Below are 26338 nucleotides of genomic sequence, written 5' to 3'. Positions count from 1 at the left end.
GGAAAACAGTCAGGCAATTTGACCTTCAGGCTTGATAAATCAAAATCAAATCAAATCAATTTTATTTATATAGCGCCAAATCACAACAAACAGTTGCCCCAAGGCGCTTTATATTGTAAGGCAAAAGCCATACAATAATTACAGATAAGCCTGTAATGTTGTGGTTTGAGCAGTGAAAAACACTTTTAACAGTTCCACTTGAACAACCAAATCCCAATTATGAATTAAGAATATTCACCGGCCTCTGAAATCTTCAACTTCAACTGCAAGGCACGCATCTGCTCCAAGATGTCATCCGATTTGCGTCTGAGTTCAAGAGTCAACGCAGTCTGAGAATGCACTGCCTTGCCAACCTCATTAATCATGACGGACAAGCAAGGGGCCGTGGTTCTTGATGACGCTGTCTTGCCAATTTTCCGGTAGATCAGGGCAGCACATAAGCCAAAAAATACCAGCCCCGCTACCATAAGACCAAAAATGAATAAATCCTCGATGTCCTCAACGGAGAAAGGCGCAAAACATGCCACACACCAAGAACTCCAGGAGTCGAGAACATAGCCCGCAGGATGCATTCCATCTGGGCAGGCAGGATCCCCCGGTCCTGACCTTCTTGTAGAAAAAATGGTGTCAATAGCATTCAGAGACCAGCTGATCAATTCCATGGTTAATCCAATAGTAGTCCAATAGATCCAGTATCCAATATAATTTGAGGAATTCACAGTCTGGTGAAGTAGGGACTTGAAGGTTAAAGCAGAAAACAGAGATAAGGCAGAGTGGGGGAGATGCGACCGCCCTCGTCGGAGACCCAAGCTGTATTGACGTGGATCATATGCGGCGACACGAGCCATTCGAGGTTGGACGGGGCTCAAATGACAGGTCAGACGTGGCTCATTAGAGGCTGATACCTGGCACATGCAAGGTACTTAGAGGCACATAGAGGCTTCTTCCAGTGGAGCTACTATGGAAACCACCTGGACAACTGACAGCCTTCACAGAAACATTGCGACCAACTGTGGGCATGAGGCCCTGGCACTGGTACGTACTCACGTCAAGCAACCCAGTCCAGTCAAAGATTCAAGCTTCTCTACTACACACAGACTGATTACAAGAACACAGATCACAGGTGAGGATGGTTAACTTTTGTAGCCATTCAAACCTGTTCCTGTCAACTTGTGTGCATGTTATCATGCCAAAATCACCAGGATATGTAAACTTTTGATCAGGGTCATTTGGTTAGTTTCTGTTGTCATTATGATTTAAAAAGAGTAAACAGTTGTTTCACAATAAATGGCTTCACACTAACCATGAGTGAAAAAAGTTTTTGTGTTATTCATATTCTCTGAAAAATGCCCCCCCACCAAAATAAAAATAAAAAAGAGCACAACTATATACCAAATTTTCTGTCAATGATCCACGCAGCTCTGATGATATTGGATTAATGACTTATGAGCCATCAGTCCATGTGTTTGCTTTCTTGTAAGGTATTGAAAAGACAAACTAGACTTGAACAAAAATCCAATAATGACAAAAAATGTTTAAGTAGTCTGTACTAAATGAAATGAATAACATGAAATCATCTTGCATGACCTTTTGTGTGTCATAAGTGAAAACCTCACCTTTTCCAGTTCCTCCTCATCCTCCTCTTCTTCCTCCTCAGAGAAATCCAGTACCTTCTTGGAGAGAAGTGGGTGCCACTGCAGGCATTTACGTTTAGGGCGTTTGCCAGTGACCTCACCTGTGACGGGTGGCTCCGTACCCCTTCCTCCTCCCTTCATGGCACTACCGCTCCTTGAAGCAAAAGATTAGACATACTATAAAAGATCATGGCTGTAAACAAACAATAAAGGAACACACTCCAAAGTGAATCAATACATTCTGTCTGATTGTGTTGGGTTATTATTCTGTAAACACTGCAACATATTTTCAATGCCAGAGGGTAAACTCATGAAACGAGGTCATGAAATTTGAACCGAAACTCAAAGAAATTCCACATAAAAGCAAAATAACAGCAAACCCAACCAGGCCTCACTCATCATCTCCACAAAAAGCCAACAATCAAGAAAAGTCAAAGTCAGGCTACAACAATTAATTGTTAAAACTGACAAACCTGATTACAAAACCTAGTTGACAGTGACAACAAATTTCTTTATACAGTGAGGCAAAATATTTGATCCACTGTCCATTTTGCAAGACCTACAAAGAATGAACAGGTACACTTCAACTATGAGAGACAGAATCTAAACATTTTTTTTGAACGAACATAATGTTCTGTTTGGCTTCACAAGAAAATGCAACAACAGCAGAATACTGTTAAATTTGAGAACTGATATCAATCAGATTAGTTCCATTTGTGTTTAATACTTGGACAATAAAACTGAATCCAATGGGATCAACTGTGTGAAGGAAATAGCAAAAAAAAAAAACCAAACAACAACAAAAAACAAATTCACACATAGGCCAAATCTAATTATACTGAGCCTTGCTATGTCTTATTAGCTACCAACAAGAGAATGTCAATTATCAAGGCATCCCTTTATAGCACCGGTTTATTGACTAGTGTGGTTTAATACAACATGGGCATGGGAACAATTAAAGAAGCCAAATCAACACTTCATGGGCCACCACTTTAACATTGTTAAATTATAACCCCAAATAAGAAAAAGTTGAGAGAGAAAATGCAGAGAAATTGCTTGCCTCTACTGGTGGTTGGCTCTCACTGCGGTATTGTATCACTTCCTGTTCCGGAGCACAGTGGTGTTTTGCTGTATCTGTTAGCTGTTTAATCTGCGCAGTTAGATTGATCTAGTTACCTAGATAACGATTTGTTTCACAGTGTAATCTTCACGTGCCTTAACTAAAGCACTCCCTCTGTTGAATCACCTCTAAATTATTTACACGTTATTCACTTTGCGTGTTTTTAGGAATCCGCTAGCTTAGTGCAGCTACTAGCTCTTAGCCGGTTTAGCATGGCGGCTTCTCCTGTCTCTCCTGCACTTTTCTGCTCTGGGTGTGAAATGTTTAGTTATTCCTCGGCCTCCTTTAGTAGTAATGGTACTTGTAATAAGTGTAGCTTATTCGTAGCTTTGGAGGCCAGGCTGGGCGAATTGGAGACTCGGCTCCGCACCGTGGAAAATTCTACAGCTAGCCAGGCCCCTGTAGTCGGTGCGGACCAAGGTAGCTTAGCCGCCGTTAGTTTCCCTCTGGAAAGGTCCCGAGCAGCCGGGAAAGCAGGCCGACTGGGTGACTGTGAGGAGGAAGCGTAGCCCTAAACAGAAGCCCCGTGTACACCGCCAACCCGTTCACATTTCTAACCGTTTTTCCCCACTCGGGGACACACCCACCGAGGATCAAACTCTGGTTATTGGCGACTCTGTTTTGAGAAATGTGAAGTTAGCGACACCAGCAACCATGGTCAATTGTCTTCCGGGGGCCAGAGCAGGCGACATTGAAGGAAATTTGAAACTGCTGGCTAAGGCTAAGCGTAAATTTGGTAAGATTGTAATTCACGTCGGCAGTAATGACACCCGGTTACGCCAATCGGAGGTCACTAAAATTAACATTGAATCGGTGTGTAAAAACAAAAACAATGTCGGACTCTGTAGTTTTCTCTGGGCCCCTCCCCAATCGGACCGGGAGAGACATATTTAGCCGCATGTTCTCCTTGAATTGCTGGCTGTCTGAGTGGTGTCCAAAAAATGAGGTGGGCTTCATAGATAATTGGCAAAGCTTCTGGGGAAAACCTGGTCTTGTTAGGAGAGACGGCATCCATCCCACTTTGGATGGAGCAGCTCTCATTTCTAGAAATCTGGCCAATTTTCTTAAATCCTCCAAACCGTGACTATCCAGGGTTGGGACCAGGAAGCAGAGTTGTAGTCTTACACACCTCTCTGCAGCTTCTCTCCCCCTGCCATCCCCTCATTACCCCATTCCCGTAGAGACGGTGCCTGCTCCGATACCACCAATAACCAGCAAAAATCTATTTAAGCATAAAAATTCAAAAAGAAAAAATAATATAGCACCTTCAACTGCACCACAGACTAAAACAGTTAAATGTGGTCTATTAAACATTAGGTCTCTCTCTTCTAAGTCCCTGTTAGTAAATGATATAATAATTGATCAACATATTGATTTATTCTGCCTTACAGAAACCTGGTTACAACAGGATGAATATGTTAGTTTAAATGAGTCAACACCCCCGAGTCACACTAACTGCCAGAACGCTCGTGGCACGGGCCGAGGCGGAGGATTAGCAGCAATCTTCCATTCCAGCTTATTAATTAATCAAAAACCCAGACAGAGCTTTAATTCATTTGAAAGCTTGACTCTTAGTTTTGTCCATCCAAATTGGAAGTCCCAAAAACCAGTTTTATTTGTTGTTATCTATCGTCCACCTGGTCGTTACTATGAGTTTCTCTGTGAATTTTCAGAACTTTTGTCTGACTTAGTGCTTAGCTCAGATAAGATAATTATAGTGGGCGATTTTAACATCCACACAGATGCTGAGAATGACAGCCTCAACGCTGCATTTAATCTATTATTAGACTCAATTGGCTTTGCTCAAAATGTAAATGAGTCCACCCACCACTTTAATCATATCTTAGATCTTGTTCTGACTTATGCTATGGAAATTGAAGACTTAACAGTATTCCCTGAAAACTCCCTTCTGTCTGATCATTTCTTAATAACATTTACATTTACTCTGATGGACTACCCAGCAGTGGGGAATAAGTTTCATTACACTAGAAGTCTTTCAGAAAGCGCTGTAACTAGGTTTAAGGATATGATTCCTTCTTTATGTTCCCTAATGCCATATACCAACACAGTGCAGAGTAGCTACCTAAACTCTGTAAGTGAGATAGAGTATCTCGTCAATAGTTTTACATCCTCATTGAAGACAACTTTGGATGCTGTAGCTCCTCTGAAAAAGAGAGCTTTAAATCAGAAGTGCCTGACTCCGTGGTATAACTCACAAACTCGCAGCTTAAAGCAGATAACCCGTAAGTTGGAGAGGAAATGGCGTCTCACTAATTTAGAAGATCTTCACTTAGCCTGGAAAAAGAGTCTGTTGCTCTATAAAAAAGCCCTCCGTAAAGCTAGGACATCTTACTACTCATCACTAATTGAAGAAAATAAGAACAACCCCAGGTTTCTTTTCAGCACTGTAGCCAGGCTGACAAAGAGTCAGAGCTCTATTGAGCCGAGTATTCCTTTAACTTTAACTAGTAATGACTTCATGACTTTCTTTGCTAATAAAATTTTAACTATTAGAGAAAAAATTACTCATAACCATCCCAAAGACGTATCGTTATCTTTGGCTGCTTTCAGTGATGCCGGTATTTGGTTAGACTCTTTCTCTCAGATTGTTCTGTCTGAGTTATTTTCATTAGTTACTTCATCCAAACCATCAACATGTCTATTGGACCCCATTCCTACCAGGCTGCTCAAGGAAGCCCTACCATTATTTAATGCTTCGATCTTAAATATGATCAATCTATCTTTATTAGTTGGCTATGTACCACAGGCTTTTAAGGTGGCAGTAATTAAACCATTACTTAAAAAGCCATCACTTGACCCAGCTATCTTAGCTAATTATAGGCCAATTTCCAACCTTCCTTTTCTCTCAGAAATTCTTGAAAGGGTAGTTGTAAAACAGCTAACTGATCATCTGCAGAGGAATGGTCTATTTGAAGAGTTTCAGTCAGGTTTTAGAATTCATCATAGTACAGAAACAGCATTAGTGAAGGTTACAAATGATCTTCTTATGGCCTCAGACAGTGGACTCATCTCTGTGCTTGTTCTGTTAGACCTCAGTGCTGCTTTTGATACTGTTGACCATAAAATTTTATTACAGAGATTAGAGCATGCCATAGGTATTAAAGGCACTGCGCTGCGGTGGTTTGAATCATATTTATCTAATAGATTACAATTTGTTCATGTAAATGGGGAATCTTCTTCACAGACTAAGGTTAATTATGGAGTTCCACAAGGTTCTGTGCTAGGACCAATTTTATTCACTTTATACATGCTTCCCTTAGGCAGTATTATTAGACGGCATTGCTTAAATTTTCATTGTTACGCAGATGATACCCAGCTTTATCTATCCATGAAGCCAGAGGACACACACCAATTAGTTAAACTGCAGGATTGTCTTACAGACATAAGGACATGGATGACCTCTAATTTCCTGCTTTTAAACTCAGATAAAACTGAAGTTATTGTACTTGGCCACACAAATCTTAGAAACATGGTGTCTAACCAGATCCTTACTCTGGATGGCATTACCCTGACCTCTAGTAATACTGTGAGAAATCTTGGAGTCATTTTTGATCAGGATATGTCATTCAAAGCGCATATTAAACAAATATGTAAGACTGCTTTTTTGCATTTACGCAATATCTCTAAAATTCGAAAGGTCTTGTCTCAGAGTGATGCTGAAAAACCAATTCATGCATTTATTTCCTCTAGGCTGGACTATTGTAATTCATTATTATCAGGTTGTCCTAAAAGTTCCCTGAAAAGCCTTCAGTTAATTCAAAATGCTGCAGCTAGAGTACTGACGGGGACTAGAAGGAGAGAGCATATCTCACCCATATTGGCCTCTCTTCATTGGCTTCCTGTTAATTCTAGAATAGAATTTAAAATTCTTCTTCTTACTTATAAGGTCGTTTTGACCTTTGGGGTTTTTACGTAATTATTGTATGGCCTTGCCTTACAATATAAAGCGCCTTGGGGCAACTGTTTGTTGTGATTTGGCGCTATATAAATAAAATTGAATTGAATTGAATATTTCATCGCAAACAGTACAAACCCAAGATATTTTATGTTTTATGTGGTTAACTTAATTTATTTTGTTAATATACATCCATTCTTGCATTTCAGAACTGCAACATATTCCCCACCCCCCCCAAAAAAAGTTAATTTATTTATTTCAAACAGGTGATATCAACAGGTGGTTGTAATCATATTTGGTACAAAAGCAGTAAGCATTTCCTTTAGTCACAAACTTTTAAAAACAAAGTTGTACAACAAAATAGAATGAAAGAATGAAACACAGAAAATAAATAAACACCATTAAACAGAAATAAAAGCAACAGACCTTTACCCTGTACACAGGTGGTAATTATGGCCATACATTTTTGCTTGCTGAGCAAATTTACCTCAGAATTATCTCTCATTGCATAAATTTCTATAATTTGTTGTCCAAGTTTGAATACCTCTTCATCAAAATTATGCTGCCAAGAAGCACAAACATTAGTAATATCACACTGAAATTTATACAAAAGATATCTCCTGTTATCACCAATTACAGAATGGGAGTCTAAAAAGCCCATATTGCTAATTGTACTTACAACATTATTATCACTATTACACATCTTAAGAAATAAATTTTATACAACACTTAGCAAAATGAAGCTCAATAGCCATACAATTTGCACGATATGGCAAGAGATTACAATGTGTGGTATATCGCACATGTCAGACTTTACGTATAGCCTTCTCCAAGCACATTAAACTGTTTCAATTTCATTTGAGCACAAAGTAAGAATTTGGCAAACAAAAAATTAAGTACAATACCTACAAAACAAACAAACTGACGATTAAAATCTGCCACTGGGGTGTAACAATTCATGTACTACATTGATGTATCAATTTATATTCCTACGATCTAACTATATTGATCTGTGCTCAGCAAGCTGGCCTTTGGGACGACATATATCGATGTAATAACATTTTTAAAAGGTAGTAAATCAATTGTAGCTATACGAGGAAATAACGCATTGGATTTAAGCACAGCAGATTTTATATGGATGCATTTTGTTAGCGCTTTTAATGATGAAGATGTTAAACATTACTTGATTCAGTCTGCCTGTCTGTGACGTCACCGCCACGTGCCAACAGAAAAAACCTAGCGTCGTGGATGGCAGAGAAAAAGCCAGCGAGCAAACAATTGCAGTCCAGTGTGTGGAAACATTTTGGCTTTTGTAAAGATGGAGATGTTCTAAATAAGTCGCTCGCTGTTTGTAGGATAGTTAAAGTTCCACTAAAATACCATGGCAACACTACAAATCTCTCTAAACCCCTACTAAGGCGCCATGGGATCATTTCACACAATGCTGATCAAGTAGCAAGAACCAGAGTTTTAAATGAAGCCCATACTAGTAAAAAAAAATATTGGCCTGTTACTGTTTGAAGGCTGCACGGAGTGGAAAATCTCCGACAAGAGTTTTTCCTTCCCACTGTAGCCAAGTGCTTGCTCACAGGGGGTCGTTTTGACCGTTGGGGTTTTACATAATTATTGTATGGCCTTGCCTTACAATATAAAGCGCCTTGGGGCAACTGTTTGTTGTGATTTTGCGCTATATAAAAAAATTGGTTGATTGATTGATTGAAGAATCCTGCCATCCTCACAGATAACGTCAGAACATGATTGCAGCCGTGCAGAAGCTCGGGTATTTATTTCACAGTCACACTGGGTGCATTTTTGACTAAAAAGTTACTGAATCAATTTCAAGTCACTGAATCATTTCAGACTGTATCGTTCTAAATGAACTATGATCGTCCTTGAATCGTATCGGCAACCGTAAATCGTGATATGAATTGAATCGTTAAAACAAATTGTTACACGCCTATCTGCCACACATTTGCCAGCAGTTAAATTAAAAACATCTTCATGTAGTTCATGACCCAAGTAAGTAACCTTATCAATTCAAAGTACTCTAACATTATTTACAAAAATAACAGGATCCGATGGTCTAGCCCTAGCATACTTGTAAACAATAAGCTCGCTCTTTATGCCATAACTAAATGCACCAGCATAGACACTACCCATATGACAGCCAACATCCAGACTTCGCAACTTGTTCATCAAACCATTAATATACACATAAAATAACATAGGGGACATGACACCACCTTGTTTGACACCATTAGAAATGGAAAAATAAGGGGAATGTATATTCTCCCATCAAACCCTCAGTTTTTGACAGATGCATATTTAAAAGAAACCTACAATATATGGGACATAAACCTCTATTAAAACCTCTATTAAAACTTTTTTGGGACATGCCTATCTCGGCTTTCAGTACTTACCAGTCGAGTGAGTATAAGAGAAATTGTGGAGAGCTGGACATGTCCCAACTTGTCCTCTAACACTCCGAAACGGAGGTGTTCCTTTGTCTCGCTTCATCAGCGAATCGGTCGTGACGCGCAAAGCCTCCGCGCGGCTTTCCATGACAAAATCTCTTGTTAAAAGTGAAATCTGCCAGAAAATGGCTGATGTCCAGCTCTTGTGATAACCAGAGAAAGAGCACACGACGGTCTCGTATCCACAGAGCGATCCGTTTAGAAATGATCCAGTGGTTTGTGCCTCGTCGTCGCAGCTCAGAGCGCAGCGCACTGACCGTCCTTAAAGGGGTCCTTAAAGCTGTAGTTAAAGTCCTTATTCTCTGTGAAGCCCGTAAAATGTTCACCGAAAGCCAGACAAATTTTTCGAATGGTTTCTAGGTGCCAGTCTCTAACAGCTTCTGAAAAAATTCTGATGGAAAAAAAGTCCTTTTCATTCCGCCATTTCCAGACAATGAAAATCCAACGAGGGGGCAGGACCACTCCTTCCACAAGGCGTGCTCACAGGCGTATGACGTCACCGACAGGCGTGGAAAAACTTACACATGTACACGAGGGTTCAAGCATGTCTGACGTAAAAACATATGAATGAAAGCGATATAGTTTTTGAAAAAAAATTAAAAGGACCATTACTTTATGGACAGACCTCGTATTATACAAACAGTCAGAGAAACATTAAAAAGACCTATGTTTATGATTTTTTCATGTAAACTCTACTGTTAACACAATCTAATTATGTAGACACAAAATGTAAAACCTTGTATATCTTGGAAACAGTAGCCAATTAGCCATTGTTATTGTCATATTTTAATTCAACATGCCAAAATCCACAATAAATTGCACATTTTATTTCCGAAGAAGACAACTTCTAAATATTTGTATGCCAGTGATATCAACAATGTTGTGGTACATTATACTGAGATCATCACCATGTAAATTACAACTTTTATTGTCACATAAAACAGTGCCATTAGGTATATACAAACCATCTAACTCACTCTGATCATCTTCTAAGTACTTATCAGTTGCTTTGTCCCACATAACATCACTTTTACAATAAATGCTGAAATGACTGAGAAAGCCAAGATAATCAACATCAATGTGAAATGCACACAAAAGTGCCAAATGATCAGAAAAATTGTGAGGGCTATCAATGACATCATATACATGTGAGCATAAATTCTCACTAACAATACAATGATCTATTAAAGAGCAATGGCAAAAACCTTTACTTTGACAGGTATGTGTAAAGTTTATAGTTACATTTTTGGGAAAACAATGCAAGTTCACATCTGCCATATAGTTAATCAAGGCTCTGGTACAAGAGTTACGACTAAAATCAGTGTTAAAATCACCAGCAAGAACTACACAAGACACATCTATATCATTGCCAATAGTGTCAATGTCATTCCAAACAGAATTATACTCCACAAGTAGGGCTGAAACGATTAGTCAAGTAACTCGAATAATTTGATTACAAAAAATGTTGAGCAAATTCTGTGCTTCAAAGCTCCGTTTAACATTGTAGTACTTTTGTAGTACTTTTGAGCGTCCGATGCAGATGGAAAAGCGCTATATAAATGCAGTCCATTTTAGTACATATGTCAAGCCTTTGTGTGGTGCTGTAACATCCCCAGAAAAAAATATATATACAGAAGAAGTCTTGAGCATGTGCATAAGCCATGTAAGAGCTAATCAATGCAGCACCAAAAGCTACAGCTTTCCAACACGACAGAGTAAAATAAAGCCTTTTAAGAGAAAGAGACCCCACGCTGATCATCTGAAATAGCTTGCTGCACATTTAAAGCGAAGCACTGTGTTTGTCTGTTTTTAAAAAAACATACCATTTGGTCCGCTAGCTGCTATCCACTCTACGTGGGGAGTGGCTATTCGCCCGGCCACACTGACAAACAGTCTCAAAGAAGATCCTCTCAGCAGAAGTCCACTCTTTTTTCTATGTTTTGCTCAAACTCGAATGGAGTGTGTTTTGCTTTTTAATTTTGCTTTTTTGAGCAACACACAAGCTTCACAAACACTGTAACTTAAATAAAATAACAATAATAAAAATAATAATAATAATAATAAAAAAAATGACTGTGAGGCTTGCATGTTCAACCTCCAACTGAAATGCATCTGCTGAATCGCAGAGAAAGAGGGATTAAAAAAAAAAAATCATGCAGGGACCCAATCCACCAACCTTAAAAAAAAAAAAAAAATTTAAAATGCTTACATTTTTCAAGTTGGGGGGGGGGGACAGAAAGCCACATCCCATTGCCATTTCAGCAAAATGTCAAGACTTTGGCCTGACATGGTCAGGCGAGTACACTATTTGTGCCTTATTCAGCCGACTATTGGGTGAATAGACATTTTTACACGGCTTTGCGTCCCCAACCACCGGGCAAACAGAGTCGGCCCTCTACGTGCACTTTAAGTCAAGTTTTCATTGACAGGAAAAGCTGCACTCCAGAGCCCAGTTTTTCACAGGTTGTGCTCATGTTCACGTGCATCCTGACTGACTGATGATTACACTGACCGCCTGTGCTTACAGTCCGGTGTCAGGGGAGTGCCGAGCTGAGCTCCTTACATTAACAAATATCCAAAACTTGTTAAAATGTGAAAAAATAAATAATTACCCAGGAAAACAGAAAGGGATACACTAAATTTGACAAACTGCGTGATGGTGCAGCGGCATTGTGACATTTCTTAGGGAGAACCCTGGACTGTTGATGTTGTTTAAAAACGCAAAAGCGATTACTCGACAGTCCTATCCACAAGGTTTTGACTAAGACGGTTGTTGTCACAAGGCATATATACACATACTAGGAGAAACTTGTTCTCTGTTCAACAATTACAGCACATAAATAACTGAAATAATATTCTACAGGTGTAACCTCAGCATTAATACTTGCTCTCCAAACAATCACGACACTACCATGTGGTCTTCCTCTAAGGTTCACACTGTCATCTATGGCACTAGCACCATGCACACACCAACACTGTCACCAAGTTGATCAAATCAACTAGAGATGCAGCAATCCCGATACCGGTATTGAGTATCGGCCAGATACCATATTTACTTGTACAAAAAAAACTTAATAAAAAAAAAAATAAAACTTCTCCAATACTACGACACCGATACCATTTTACAGCAGCATGATGTCAACCTCTCGATGGGGGATTTTTACGCACTATTACACTCCGTAATTTCCAAACTATAAGTCGCTACTTTTTTCCATACGTTTTGAACAATGCAGCTTAAACGATGCAGCTAATTTATGAATTTTTACAAGCTTTCATGTAATTTACTCATAAGTCAAAATGCATCCATCAATGCTGCCTGCTGATTGGCTGAAGCTGCGGTCCTCGTGTAGTAAATTCACACATGGAGTAAATATAAAGTTTTACATGTTCATTTCAGTCATTCAGTTTTAAACCAAACCTTAACCCTAACCCAGTTTTATTTGTTATTATATATCGTCCACCTGGTCGTTACTGTGAGTTTCTTTTTGATTTTTCAGAACTTTTGTCTGACTTAGTGCTTAGCTCAGATAATTATAGTGGGTGATTTTAACATCCACATAGATGCTGAGAATGACAGCCTCAATACTGCATTTAACCTATTATTAGACTCAGTTGGCTTTGCTCAAAATGTAAATGAGTCCACCCACCACCTTAGCTACACTTTAGATCTTGTTCTGACATATGGCATAGAAATTGAAGACTTAACAGTATTCCCTGAAAACCCCTTTTTGTCTGATCATTTCTTAATAACATTTATATTTACTTTAATGGACTACCCAGCAGTGGGGAATAAGTTTCATTACAGTAGAAGTCTCTCTGAAAGTGCTGTAACTAGGTTTAAGGAAATGATTCCTTCTTTATGTTCTTCAATGCCATATACCAACACAGTGCAGAGTAGCTATCTAAACTCTGTGAGTGAGATAGATTATCTCGTCAATAGCTTTACACCCTCATTGAGCACAACTCTGGATGCTGTAGCTCCTCTGAAAGAGAGAGTCTTAAATCACAAGTGCCTGACTCCGTGGTATAACCAACAAACTCACAGCTTAAAGCAGATAACCCGTAAACTGGAGAGGAAATGGCGTCTCACTAATTTAGAAGATCTTCATTTAGCCTGGAAAAAGAGTCTGTTGCTCTATAAAAAAAGCCCTCCGTAAAGCTAGGACATATTACTACTCATCACTAATTGAAGAAAATAAGAACAACCCCAGGTTTCTTTTCAGCACTGTAGCCAGGCTGACAAAGAGTCAGAGCTCTATTGAGCCGAGTATTCCTTTAACTTTAACTAGTAATGACTTCATGACTTTCTTTGCAAATAAAATTTTAACTATTAGAGAAAAAATTATTCATAACCATCTCAAAGACATATCTTTATGTTCGGCTGCTTTCAATAATGCTGGTATTTGGTTAGATTTTTTCTCTCCGATTGTTCTGTATGAGTTACTTTCATTAGTCACTTCCTCCAAACCATCAACATGTCTATTAGACCCCATTCCTACCTGGCTGCTCAAGGAAGCCCTACTGTTAATTAATGCTTCAATCTTAAATATGATCAATCTATCTTTATTAGTTGGCTATGTACCACAGACTTTTAAGGTGGCAGTAATTAAACCATTACTTAAAAAGCCATCACTTGACCCAGCTATCTTAGCTAATTATAGGCCAATCTCCAACCTTCCTTTTCTCTCAAAAATTCTTGAAAGGGTAGTTGTAAAACAGCTAACTGATCATCTGCAGAGTAATGGTCTATTTGAAGAGTTTCAGTCAGGTTTCAGAATTCATCATAGTACAGAAACAGCATTAGTGAAGGATCTTCTTATGGCCTCAGACAGTGGACTCATCTCTGTGCTCGTCCTGTTAGACCTCAGTGCAGCTTTTGATACTGTTGACCATAAAATTTTATTACAGAAATTAGAGCATGCCATAGGTATTAAAGGCACTGCACTGCAGTGGTTTGAATCATATTTATCTAATAGATTACAATTTGTTCATGTAAATGGGGAGTCTTTTTCACGGACTAAGGTTAATTATGGAGTTCGACAAGGTTCTGTGCTAGGATGGATTTTATTCACTTTATACATGCTTCCCTTAGGCAGTATTATTAGAAAGCATTGCTTAAATTTTCACTGTTACACAGACGATACCCAGCTTTATCTATCCATGAAGCCAGAGGACACACAGCAATTAGTTAAACTGCAGGAATGTCTTTCAGACATAAAGACATGGATGACCTCTAATTTCCTGCTTTTAAATTCAGATAAAACTGAAGTTATTGTACTTGGCCACACAAATCTTAGAAACATGGTGCCTAACTAGATCCTTACTCTGGGTGGCATTACCCTGACCTCCAGTAATACTGTGAGAAATCTTGGAGTCATTTTTGATCAGGATATGTCCTTCAATGCGCATATTAAGCAAATATGTAGGACTGCTTTTTTGCATTTGAGCAATATCTGTAAAATTAGAAAGGTCTTGTCTCAGAGTGATGCTGAAAAGCTAATTCATGCATTTATTTCTTCTAGGCTGGACTACTGTAATTCATTATTATCAGGTTGTCCTAAAAGTTCCCTGAAAATTCTTCAGTTAATTCAAAATGCTGCAGCTAGAGTACTGACAGGGACTAGAAGGAGAGAGCATATTTCACCCATATTGGCTTCTGTTCACTGGCTCCCTGTTACAACCCCTGGCAAAAATTATGGAATCACCGGCCTCAGAGGATGTTCATTCAGTTGTTTAATTTTGTAGAAAAAAAGCAGATCACAGACATGACACAAAACTAAAGTCCTTTCAAATGGCAACTTTCTGGCTTTAAGAAACACTATAAGAAATCAAGAAAAAAAGATTGTGGCAGTCAGTAACGGTTACTTTTTTAGACCGAGCAGAGGAAAAAAATATGGAATCACTCAATTCTGAGGAATAAATTATGGAATCACCCTGTAAATTTTCATCCCCAAAACTAACACCTGCATCAAATCAGATCTGCTCGTTAGTCTGCATCTAAAAAGGAGTGATCACACCTTGGAGAGCTGTTGCACCAAGTGGACTGACATGAATCATGGCTCCAACACGAGAGATGTCAATTGAAACAAAGGAGACGATTATCAAACTCTTAAAAGAGGGTAAATCATCACGCAATGTTGCAAAAGATGTTGGTTGTTCAGTCAGCTGTGTCTAAACTCTGGACCAAATACAAACATGGGAAGGTTGTTAAAGGCAAACATACTGGTAGACCAAGGAAGACATCAAAGCGTCAAGACAGAAAACTTAAAGCAATATGTCTCAAAAATCGAAAAATGCACAACAAAACAAATGAGGAACGAATGGGAGGAAACTGGAGTCAACATCTGTGACCGAACTGTAAGAAACCGCCTAAAGGAAATGGGATTTACATACAGAAAAGCTAAACGAAAGCCATCATTAACACCTAAACAGAAAAAAACAAGGTTACAATGGGCTAAGGAAAAGCAATCGTGGACTGTGGATGACTGGATGAAAGTCATATTCAGTGATGAATCTCGAATCTGCACTGGGCAAGGTGATGATGCTGGAACTTTTGTTTGGTGCCGTTCCAATGGGATTTATAAAGATGACTGCCTGAAGAGAACATGTAAATTTCCACAGTCATTGATGATATGGGGCTGCATGTCAGGTAAAGGCACTGGGGAGATAGCTGTCATTACATCATCAATAAATGCACAAGTTTACGTTGATATTTTGGACAATTGAAAGGATGTTTGGGGATGATGAAATCATTTTTCAAGATGATAATGCATCTTGCCATAGAGCAAAAACTGTGAAAACATTCCTTGCAAAAAAGACACATAGGGTCAATGTCATGGCATAGGGTCAATATCAACGAGCAGATGTGATTTGATGCAGGTGTTAGTTTTGGGGATGAAAATTTACAGGGTGATTCCATAATTTTTTCCTCAGAATTGAGTGATTCCATATTTTTTTCCTCTGCTTGGTCTAAAAAAGTAACAGTTACTGACTGCCACAATCTTTTTTCTTGATTTCTTATAGTGTTTCTTAAAGCCAGAAAGTTGCCATTTGAAATGACTTTAGTTTTGTGTCATGTCTGTGATCTGCTTTTTTTCTACAAAATTAAACAACTGAATGAACATCTTCCGAGGCCGGTGATTCCATAATTTTTGCCAGGGGTTGTAATTCCAGAATAGAATTTAAAATTCTTCTTCTTACTTATAAGGTTTTGAATAATCAGGTCCCATCTTATCTTAGGGACCTCATAGTACCATATCACCCCTATAGAGCGCTTCACTCTCAGACTGCGGGCTTACTTGTAGTTCCTAGGGTTTGTAAGAGTAGAATGGGAGGCAGAGCCTTCAGCTTTCAGGCTCCTCTCCTGTGGAACCAGCTCCCAATTCGGATCAGGGAGACAGACACCCTCTCTACTTTTAAGATTAAGCTTAAAACTTTCCTTTTTGCTAAAGCTTATAGTTAGGGTTGGATCACGTGATCCTGAACCATCCCTTAGTTATGCTGCTATAGACTTAGACTGCTGGAGGGTTCCCATGATGCACTGAGTGTTTCTTTTTATTCACCTCTTTTTGCTCTGTATACACCACTCTGCTTTTAATCATTGATTGATCTCTGCTCCCTTCCACAGGATGTCTTTTTCCTGATTCTGTCCCCTCAGCCCCAACCAGTCCCAGCAGAAGACTGCCCCTCCCTGAGCCTGGTTCTGCCGGAGGTTTCTTCCTGTTAAAAGGGAGTTTTCCTTCCCACTGTCGCCAAGTGCTTGGTCATAGGGGGGTCGTTTTGACCGTTGGGGTTTTTCTGTAATTATTGTATTGCTTTTGCCTTACAAAATAAAGCACCTTGGGGCGACTGTTTGTTGTGATTTGGCGCTATATAAATAAAATTGATTTGATTCATCAATAGCTGATATAACCACAGCGGCACAGGATTACTTTGGGAAACCTTTGCGAAGAACAATGACAAAATGTGGAGTTACAATCACAAATGGCACTTAAAACTTTAAATATAGTGGGCAGAAACCCATATGACTCACATGCAACCAGCACACTCACTCAGAGTTCAAAGGACCTATGGCATATAAAGTGACATAGTACATACCACTACTATGTCTGTCTGTCTGTCTGTCCTCCTCCTCCTCTCTGCACCACTCCATGGTACAGAGCCCAACTAAGCATGCAGTCTCAAAGTTGTTCTTCTGTGGAGCAAACTGGAGCAATCTGAATTGTTTAGCAGCTGATGGCTTCTTAGTAGGACTAGCTGTTAAAAGATCCCAAATAGTCAGCAAATCAATTGCTGGAGGTACCCTCTTAAATGAGAATGGGATCAATGAGCACAAGGTGCCACCACCACGCCACATCTTCAGTTGTTTGCCCCAGCATCATTGAGTGTTTCGGCCACTTACAACAAGACACCCTCTGCTGAGGTTGGCCCATCCCAGGCTGATCAGACCCGGGCGTGCAGCATAGGGGGGGGGGGGGGGGGGGGCACCCGACGGTCACTTGAAAGCCCACGTTGCCTCTTTACGTTTCAGCCATAACCAGTAACTGCTCCGTTCTGCTACAGTGGCAAGTTCTTTAATTAACTTCCTTTGGGCCTGCCCTCTGATCCCTACTTCCTTCAAGAACTTTGTAGTAGATCTAGCCACAAAGCCTCTACAACCAAACTCCACAGGCCACACCTTCACACTCCATCCCCGCCCCTCTGCTTCAGCCGCTAAATTGAGATATCGCAGTCGCTTCCTTTCAAATGCCTCCTCGATGGCATCCTCCCATGGAACCGTCAGCTCAACGATGAAAACACGTCGGCAGGATTTAGACCATAGGACCAAGTCAGGACACAAGTTGGTCGCCAAAATTTCAAGTGGGAAAGTGAGCCTCTGACTGAGGTCCACTTGCATTTCCCAATCGCGGGCTATATTCAGCAGGCCCGGCTCCGATGATAACTTGCTCCCTCCTTTTTCTCCTTCCCGAATAAAAATCTTGCGTTGGAAGGTAGACTGGGGATTTACGGACATGGTATTAACAATTACCCTCCTATTCTCGAGTTCAGCAGCCAAGCACTTCAGCACCTGGTTGTGGCGCCAAGTGTATCTTTTCTGTGTCAGGCTTGCCTTACACCCCACCAGGATATGTTTAAGGGTTGCCGGGGCTGCACACTGGACACAGGCTGAGTCCTCTCCATACCAAACATGCAAGTTGGAAGGAGATGGTAGGACATCGTACGTGGCTCTAATCATGAAGCCCAACCGGTTAGACTCCATGCTTCTTAAGTCGCTCCATGTAATTTTCTTCCTCTCCACGCCCTCCCACTTCATCCAGCGTCCTTGCTGAACTTGGGATACAGCTGTAGCACACCTAGCTGCCTCTTCCTGGTTTCTCACTTCCTCCACCACCATGTGCCGCCGTTCCACTGGGGTAGCCTTATGCCATGTGGCTGCTGTTACTTCCAGACCCAAACCACCTCTGCCATGCTGGACATGCCCCACTATGTCCCGGTGTCTGAGGGCGGACTTTGCCATCACAACTGCCACAGATGGTTTCCATTTCCTCCCCGTTACCAGGGTTGGAGCAGCTCCTCTGACAGCAGGATCACGGGATTCGGTAAGGGTCATCTCTAACCTTGCTTTGGCACATTTATACTCCTCCACCAAGCTTGAAATCGGTAAGGAGAGAACTCCATTGCCATACAATGCTATACTGGTAAGACATTTAGGTAATCCCAGCCATTTCCTCACTTGCGCACTCACTAGCCTCTCCAACCTCTTGGCTTGTGATAGTGTGACCTCATAGATGGATAATGGCCACATAAGACGGGGCAACAGCCCAAACTGATAGCACCACAACTTCAGCTTTCCAGGCAGATCTGTATTGTTGATCATCTTAAGGCCATTGATAGTGTCCTGTCTGAGCTGCTCCACCTGCTTCGTATCCTTAAGCTCTGCACTATACCAACGGCCGAGGCTTTTAATCGGCTTCTCCAGAACTGTTGGTATTGGCACGTTGTTAATATAAAACTTCTTATTTACAAGCTGACCTTTAACAATGGAGATACTGCGAGATTTACTAGGTTTTACCTCCATTCGTGCCCATTCAATATTTTCCTGTAGTTTACTCAAAAGGCGTTTAGTGCATGCTCCTGTTGTTGTTACTGTTGTCATATCATCCATATATGCTCTGATTGGAGGAAGACGGATTCCACTCTCTAAGCGTTCTCCTCCAACCACCCACCGGGACGCGCGAACAATGAGCTCCATTGCCATGGTAAACGCCAGTGGAGATATGGTACAGCCTGCCATTATGCCAATCTCAAGCTGCTGCCAGGCTGTTGTACCAGCGTGTGTATCAATACAGAACTGAAGGTCTTGGAAATACGCTTTAACCAACCTAGTGATACATTCTGGGACTTGAAAAAAGTGATGGATGAATATTGGTGTGTGTGGAGACAATTTGCCTCATTCACAACGTGCCAGAACTTAACGATGCTGTTACGCGCAACAGCGCGCAACAATGCGGAAACTTATTCTTGACCGTGTGTAATGGTTCCTGATAATTCTCCAGCAACACGTGCCATTAATCGTAAGGCATGGTAACAGGCTGCAGCAGTTCCTGAGGACACCTGACGCCTCTGCCCAGAATCATCACATTCATGATTAGGGTTGGGTATCGAGAACCGGTTCTTTTCGAGTATCGTTAAGAAATGATTCGATCCAACGATATCAACAGCCTTTTTAGTTAATGATTCCCTTATCGGTGTGATCGGTGTGATGTTTGAGTGTGTTTGTTGGGAAAATGATCATTCCTCTACATTGATTACAAACCCTGTAGCGGCTCTGTAATCAACCATTTCTGCAGCGCGACTCCAGTTTGAAGTGTGAATCAATGAAGCAATGCTTCGATCCACTGGCTTGTTAGTTCTTTGATTCGCTGTTCAGAAGCGGTAAGTCCGCTTCTTAACCCCTCTCAAAGCAATTAAAATATCATGAGTCACCTTTGTGTGTATTAAAGTCACTAACTGGGACTCTTGTCTTGTTGCAGTCAAGAAATGAGAATCGTCCTCTGTTTTGGCACAGCTCCAAATGCTGTGCGGCTCTCTGCCGAGACAGAGTCCTCTCAGAATTAATAACTTCAGAACGAATTGGTGCTTTAAATAACATGACACCTCTTTACAAATGTTGCAATACAGACAATAAACTACAATCGACTAAAACGTTTTTTTCCTCCCAAAATGAGACATCCTGCATTCGTGCAGCACAGCCAGTTGCAAGAGCTCAGCTCAGATGTATGAAAAGACCGTGTCATCACACTGTTATGCCAATAATGTCTGAAAGGAAATGCTTTTTACAAAAACTACAGATTTTATTTCTGTTTATGTCCAGAGATCAAGGATCCACCATGTAGAGTTTATTATGTCCAGAGTTTAAGGATCCAGTAACCAATTTCACATTTATTTACTTTACGACTGAATAAAATGTTGTTCAATTTCAATTTAATCAGCTTATAAAGTGTCAAATCACAACAAAAGCTGTCTCAAGGCGCCTCACACAGAACAGATCAACATAAAAAAAACTAAAATAAATAAATAAAAATTCAAAAATTCAAAGGTTTTAAGTCTTGACTTAAAAATGTCCACAGACTCCGACTGCCTCATGGTCGCAGGAAGACCGTTCCATAGAGCGCGTGCACAATAAGAAAAAGCTCTTTGACCCACTGACATAGAAAACCTGTAAAGCCTACTTTTAGTACACAAAAAATTCACAAGAGGTATCGATAAGGAATCGGATCGATAAGCGGAATCAATAATGGTACTGATAAAATCTTAACGATACCCATACCTATTCATGATCAGCGGCCAAGAATGTATACTTCGGGGCATTTGTTACTTGTCGTCGTTATGTGTAAACGCACCTTTACAGGTTTTCTATGTCAACAATATTTTACTGAGTCTTAAAGTAAATCAATATGAAACTGGTCATGGGTCCCAGATCTCTGAACATTAATAAAAATAAATAAAATCTGTACATGGTGGATCCTAGATCTCTGGACATAAATAGAAATAAAGAAAATCTGTAGTTGTTGTCAAAAGCCTTTCCTTTCAGATATAAATGAGACAAATTTAACTCCATAGCCCCTGAACTGTGGTCTTGCAGCCCGCTGTGCTCTTGCAGCCAGCAGCCCTGCAAGTCAAGAACAATTTAATTCACAAAAACGTAGGATGTCTCATTTTGGGAGGAAAAAAAAACCCAAACGGTTTTGGTCTGTTGTAGTTTGTTTTCTGTATTACAACATTTAGAAAGAGGTGTCATTTGATTTAAAATGGCGATTCGTTTTGACGTTATTAATTACGACCGGAATCTATCTTTCCAACATTTGGAGCCACGCAGTTAGTCCCACTAAACAGATGATATTACAATTATTATTATTTCTTTTACCTGAGGAACAGTAACTTCAGTGCACTGCCCCACAAAAGGTTAATGAGGAACAAATAAAATCTCCGGTGTGGAACGGAGGACGATTCTCGTTTCTTGCCCGCAACAAGACAAGAGTTCCAGTTAGTGACTTTAATCGGCACAAAGATGAGTCATGCTTGACATCTTTAAATGGCTTTTTTGGGGGAGGTGGGGGGCTTGAAAGTCAGCGAAGCAGCGCATTGCTGCTTGAAGCTTTGATTGATGCAGTGCTGTGACCCGATGCGAGCCGCAGCGCATTTCAACGTAGAGAAATGTTAATTTTCCCAATAAACACCCTCAAAAACAACGGCCGCTCTGGCGCAATGTGAACTGAAGAACCAATAAGGGCATCATTAAGCAAAAAGGTTATTGTCGGTGGATCGAATAATTTCTTATTAATTCTTAACAGGAATTGGTTCTTGATACCCATTCCTACTTATTACTATGCATCATCCCTATTCATTCCAAGGGTCTATTTGAGGCCGTATCACACCTATAACCAGAAGCACAGTATGGTCTTACCTGCCGCCTAACTTGCTGAGTCCCTTTTATAATTGAGCTCTATAAAAAAAAAAAAATTAACATTAACAGATGTTTGTTTTGTTTGCCCTCGTCACAGAACCAGAATTGAATAATATACTTTCACTGAATGTAGAAACTGTATTCCATAAAGTATTAAAGTTATAGCCAATGTCAAAAAACAGGTTTTTACCCCAAAATATGCATGGCTATAGGATAATAATGCATCATCTAGTAATCATCCAGACAAAAGATGCTGCCGCATATGCAATCTTTATGTCCACACTTAGTGAAACTATCGTACCTGGAAAAAACTTTAATGTAGGGTCCACGCGCATAACAACAATGACGACAGACAGATCATTCATTACAGAGACTCACATTGCATTGCATGCGAGTCAAAAATAAGCCTTATGTTAATCTTGTCCAGAAGTAGAATAGACTTCTCATTGCAAAGACATGGCTGCAAAATCAGCAGATGCAGTTACTGGACTCATCTGCCTGCAGTCCTGACTTGTTCCTAACAGAGAGTGCGTTGAGTTTTGAAATGAAAAATGTAACAATGACCATGAACTGTTGCACACCTTCAGATGGGGTTGCAGGTACAACAGAACAAAATAACACCCGAAATGCTTCATTGCTTGGTACTGTCAATGTCAAAATGTCTTAGGTATTGTAAGCAGGATTGGCAACATTACAAAAAAATGGTACTGCACTAGCTTAATCTAGTGGAAAGTTCTACACCTCCCACTTGATCTGCTGATTTCTTAAATCTAAGTAGACCACCATAACCCTTTTAATTAGCTAGAACATATGATCTACCCCATGATTATTAAGTGCACATCTCTAGCTTCACTGGCATGAAAGTGCCACAACCCAATATGAACAACCATAGGTTCAAGACAGCTACAATGCCTGTTATACAAGATATTGCTCTTGGTGGCATTACAGCATCCTTCACCGCAACACACCACCAACCTCTATGAAGCACAGTAGTGGGGAGGTCCTGATCCATTACCAAAACACACCACATGGCGGGGATCCAAAACCGAAACACACCATGGTGGGGACTCCATTACCGAAACACAACATGGTGGGAATACCTTTTACTGTTTCTCCACTGGTAACAAGACCACCAACCTCCTAACATCCCTGTGGAGGATGGTGGACAGGCACTGATCAATACCCCGGCTCTTCGTAGGCAGCCCACTGAAAACAGCTTTGACATGTCTTGACCTTCATGTGTCGTGCAACAACCTTATTGTCAGGACACGCCTCAATGATTCAACCCAGTTTAAAATGGCCCCTCAGCACATTCTGGTCAGCCAACCACACCAGGTCTCCCACTGCGACACTTCTGGCAGACCTGTGAGCTGGCTCCACCGCCTCCAGAACTTGTCAACCTCAATCTGGATCGCTCTCAGTCACACCACTGTGTAGGTTGGATACTCGAACCCTCGGGTATCTCTGCTGGGTCCTGCACGATCAAGCAGCAAGGAGTTGGAATTGATGACTTTCATGGTGTCATCTTGTACTTAGGCTCTGGCCCCAATAGGTCTCTCATTCCACAGTTTAGCAGCCAAATAAAGGAGAGTCTGGAACTCCAGTACTGTTACAACCCCTGGCAATAATTATGGAATCACCGGCCTTGGAGGATGTTCATTCAGTTGTTTAATTTTGTAGAAAAAAAGCAGATCACAGACATGACACAAAACTAAATACTTTCTGGCTTTAAGAAACACTATAAGAAATCAAGAAAAAAAATTGTGGCAGTCAGTAATGGTTACTTTTTTAGACCAAGCAGAGGGAAAAAAATATGGACTCACTCAATTCTGAGGAATAAATTATGGAATCACCCTGTAAATTTTCATCCCCAAAACTAACACCTGCATCAAATCAGATCTGCTCGTTAGTCTGCATCTAAAAAGGAGTGATCACACCTTGGAGAGCTGTTGCACCAAGTGGACTGACATGAATCATGGCTTCAACACGAGAGATGTCAATTGAAACAAAGGAGAGGATTATCAAACTCTTAAAAGAGAGTAAATTATCATGCAATGTTGCAAAAGATGTTGGTTGTTAACAGTCAGCTGTGTCTAAACTCTGGACCAAATACAAACAACATGGGAAGGTTGTTAAAGGCAAACATACTGGTAGACCAAGGAAGACATCAAAGCATCAAGACAGAAAACTTAAAGCAATATGTCTCAAAAATCGAAAATGCACAACAAAACAAATGAGGAACGAATGGGAGGAAACTGGAGTCAACGTCTGTCACCGAACTGTAAGAAACCGCCTAAAGGAAATGGGATTTACATACAGAAAAGCTAAACGAAAGCCATCATTAACACCTAAACAGAAAAAAACAAGGTTACAATGGGCTAAGGAAAAGCAATCGTGGACTGTGGATGACTGGATGAAAGTCATATTCAGTGATGAATCTCGAATCTGCATTGGGCAAGGTGATGATGCCGGAACGTTTGTTTGGTGCTGTTCCAATGAGATATATAAAGCTGACTGCCTGAAGAGAACATGTAAATTTCCACAGTCATTGATGATATGAGGCTGCATGTCAGGTAAAGGCACTGGGGAGATGGCTGTCATTACATCATCAATAAATGCACAAGTTTACGTTGATATTTTGGACACTTTTCTTATCCCATCAATTGAAAGGATGTTTGGGGATGATGAAATCATTTCTCAAGATGATAATGCATCTTGCCATAGAGCAAAAACTGTGAAAACATTCCTTGCAAAAAGACACATAGGGTCAATGTCATAGCCTGCAAATAGTCCGGATCTTAATCCAATTGAAAATCTTTGGTGGAAGTTGAAGAAAATGGTCCATGACAAGGCTCCAACCTGCAAAGCTGATCTGGCAACAGCAATCAGAGAAAGTTGGAGCCAGATTGATGAAGAGTACTGTTTGTCACTCATTAAGTCCATGCCTCAGAGACTGCAAGCTGTTATAAAAGCCAGAGGTGGTACAACAAAATACTACTGATGTGTTGGAGCATTCTTTTGTTTTTCATGATTCCATAATTTTTTCCTCAGAATTGAGTGATTCCATATTTTTTTCCCTCTGCTTGGTCTAAAAAAGTAACCGTTACTGACTGCCACAATGTTTTTTTCCTGATTTCTTATAGTGTTTCTTAAAGCCAGAAAGTTGCCATTTGAAATGACTTTAGTTTTGTGTCATGTCTGTGATCTGCTTTTCTTCTACAAAATTAAACAACTGAATGAACATCCTCCGAGGCCGGTGATTCCATAATTTTTGCCAGGGGTTGTAGTTTACCTTCCTCGCCAACACTGCGTAGGGCCCTATCGCAGCACTGCAAGAGCCCAGTTGTTTCATCTTTAATGAGGAGTCTGTCCAGTGTCATTACAGGAAACTTAACCACCCTCCTGGGCAGCCAGACACAGGTCTTGAAATGTTGTATAGCATTTTTTTCACTGTTACTACTGCCTTGTCTATAAGTGTGGCTCCCCACAGTGTCCCTGTTTCTTCTGTCTCAGGTGAGGCTACTTCCCTTGACAGTGGGGCACCGCCACTTCCATGGTAGACCACTGGACCTTCACAGGTGGGACTACCTTGGGTTGGCACCTTCTTTGCTTGAGCTCTGGTGAGGATAGTTGAGAAAGCCTTTCTCTGGAGTTTACCCACTGTCTCTCTAGCATGAGCTGCCACTTCCAAGGTGTATTTCATGTGCCAATCCTCGAGTGGACAAGACAGGAAGTCAGGACCCTTTTGTCATGTAGAGCTTTCATCCAGCTGTTCAAGATGGCACCCCCTCGTGACCAAATCAGAGATATTGAACTTTCCTGCGATCTGCCACCAGTCAGTCACAGGCCCAGCCTTTCGGATCTTCCAAATCCAATTTGCAAAGAACGTCTGGAATCAGCCCCGCAGACCTCAGCCTCGACTGTGCCACCTTTCTGGTCAAGGGGAGTCAACTTGGTCTTGGACTCTACAACTAGGTAACCATGCCATCTGATGTCTCCCATCGCAAGTACAACACAGCACCATAGGACTCACAGCGTGATTCCCCAGGGCTTACTCTTCCAGCCATGGGGTGAGAGGCTCCTGTGGAGTTTGATGTTTAGACGAGCATATTCTCTGAACAACTCAAATGCCTTTCCACGGAGCTCATGACCCAGGTGTCTTTAGTTAGCTTGTCAGATTCCTGGAAGGCTCTTCTGACAAGGATTACTCCTTTCTGTTTCACAGAT

At 40.7% G+C, this 26338-nt stretch overlaps 1 protein-coding gene across 5 annotated transcripts in view; it reads right to left on the bottom strand.

The window, feature by feature from the left end:
- LOC117517716 (HMG box transcription factor BBX) overlaps positions 1-26338 on the bottom strand; it is an 85914-nt gene that overhangs the window by 30652 nt on the left and 28924 nt on the right. For all 5 annotated transcript variants that reach the window (XM_034178853.1, XM_034178856.1, XM_034178852.1 and 2 more), the window contains one exon: positions 1617-1788. In XM_034178853.1, coding sequence (XP_034034744.1) covers positions 1617-1775 — 159 coding nt within the window. In that variant the 5' untranslated portion in view covers positions 1776-1788. The remainder of the gene's footprint in view (positions 1-1616; positions 1789-26338) is intronic.

This window comes from Thalassophryne amazonica, chromosome 9, assembly GCF_902500255.1.
Source record: "Thalassophryne amazonica chromosome 9, fThaAma1.1, whole genome shotgun sequence".
In the NCBI taxonomy this organism is placed as follows: domain Eukaryota; kingdom Metazoa; phylum Chordata; class Actinopteri; order Batrachoidiformes; family Batrachoididae; genus Thalassophryne; species Thalassophryne amazonica.
This window is presented reverse-complemented; position numbering and strand designations above follow the sequence as displayed.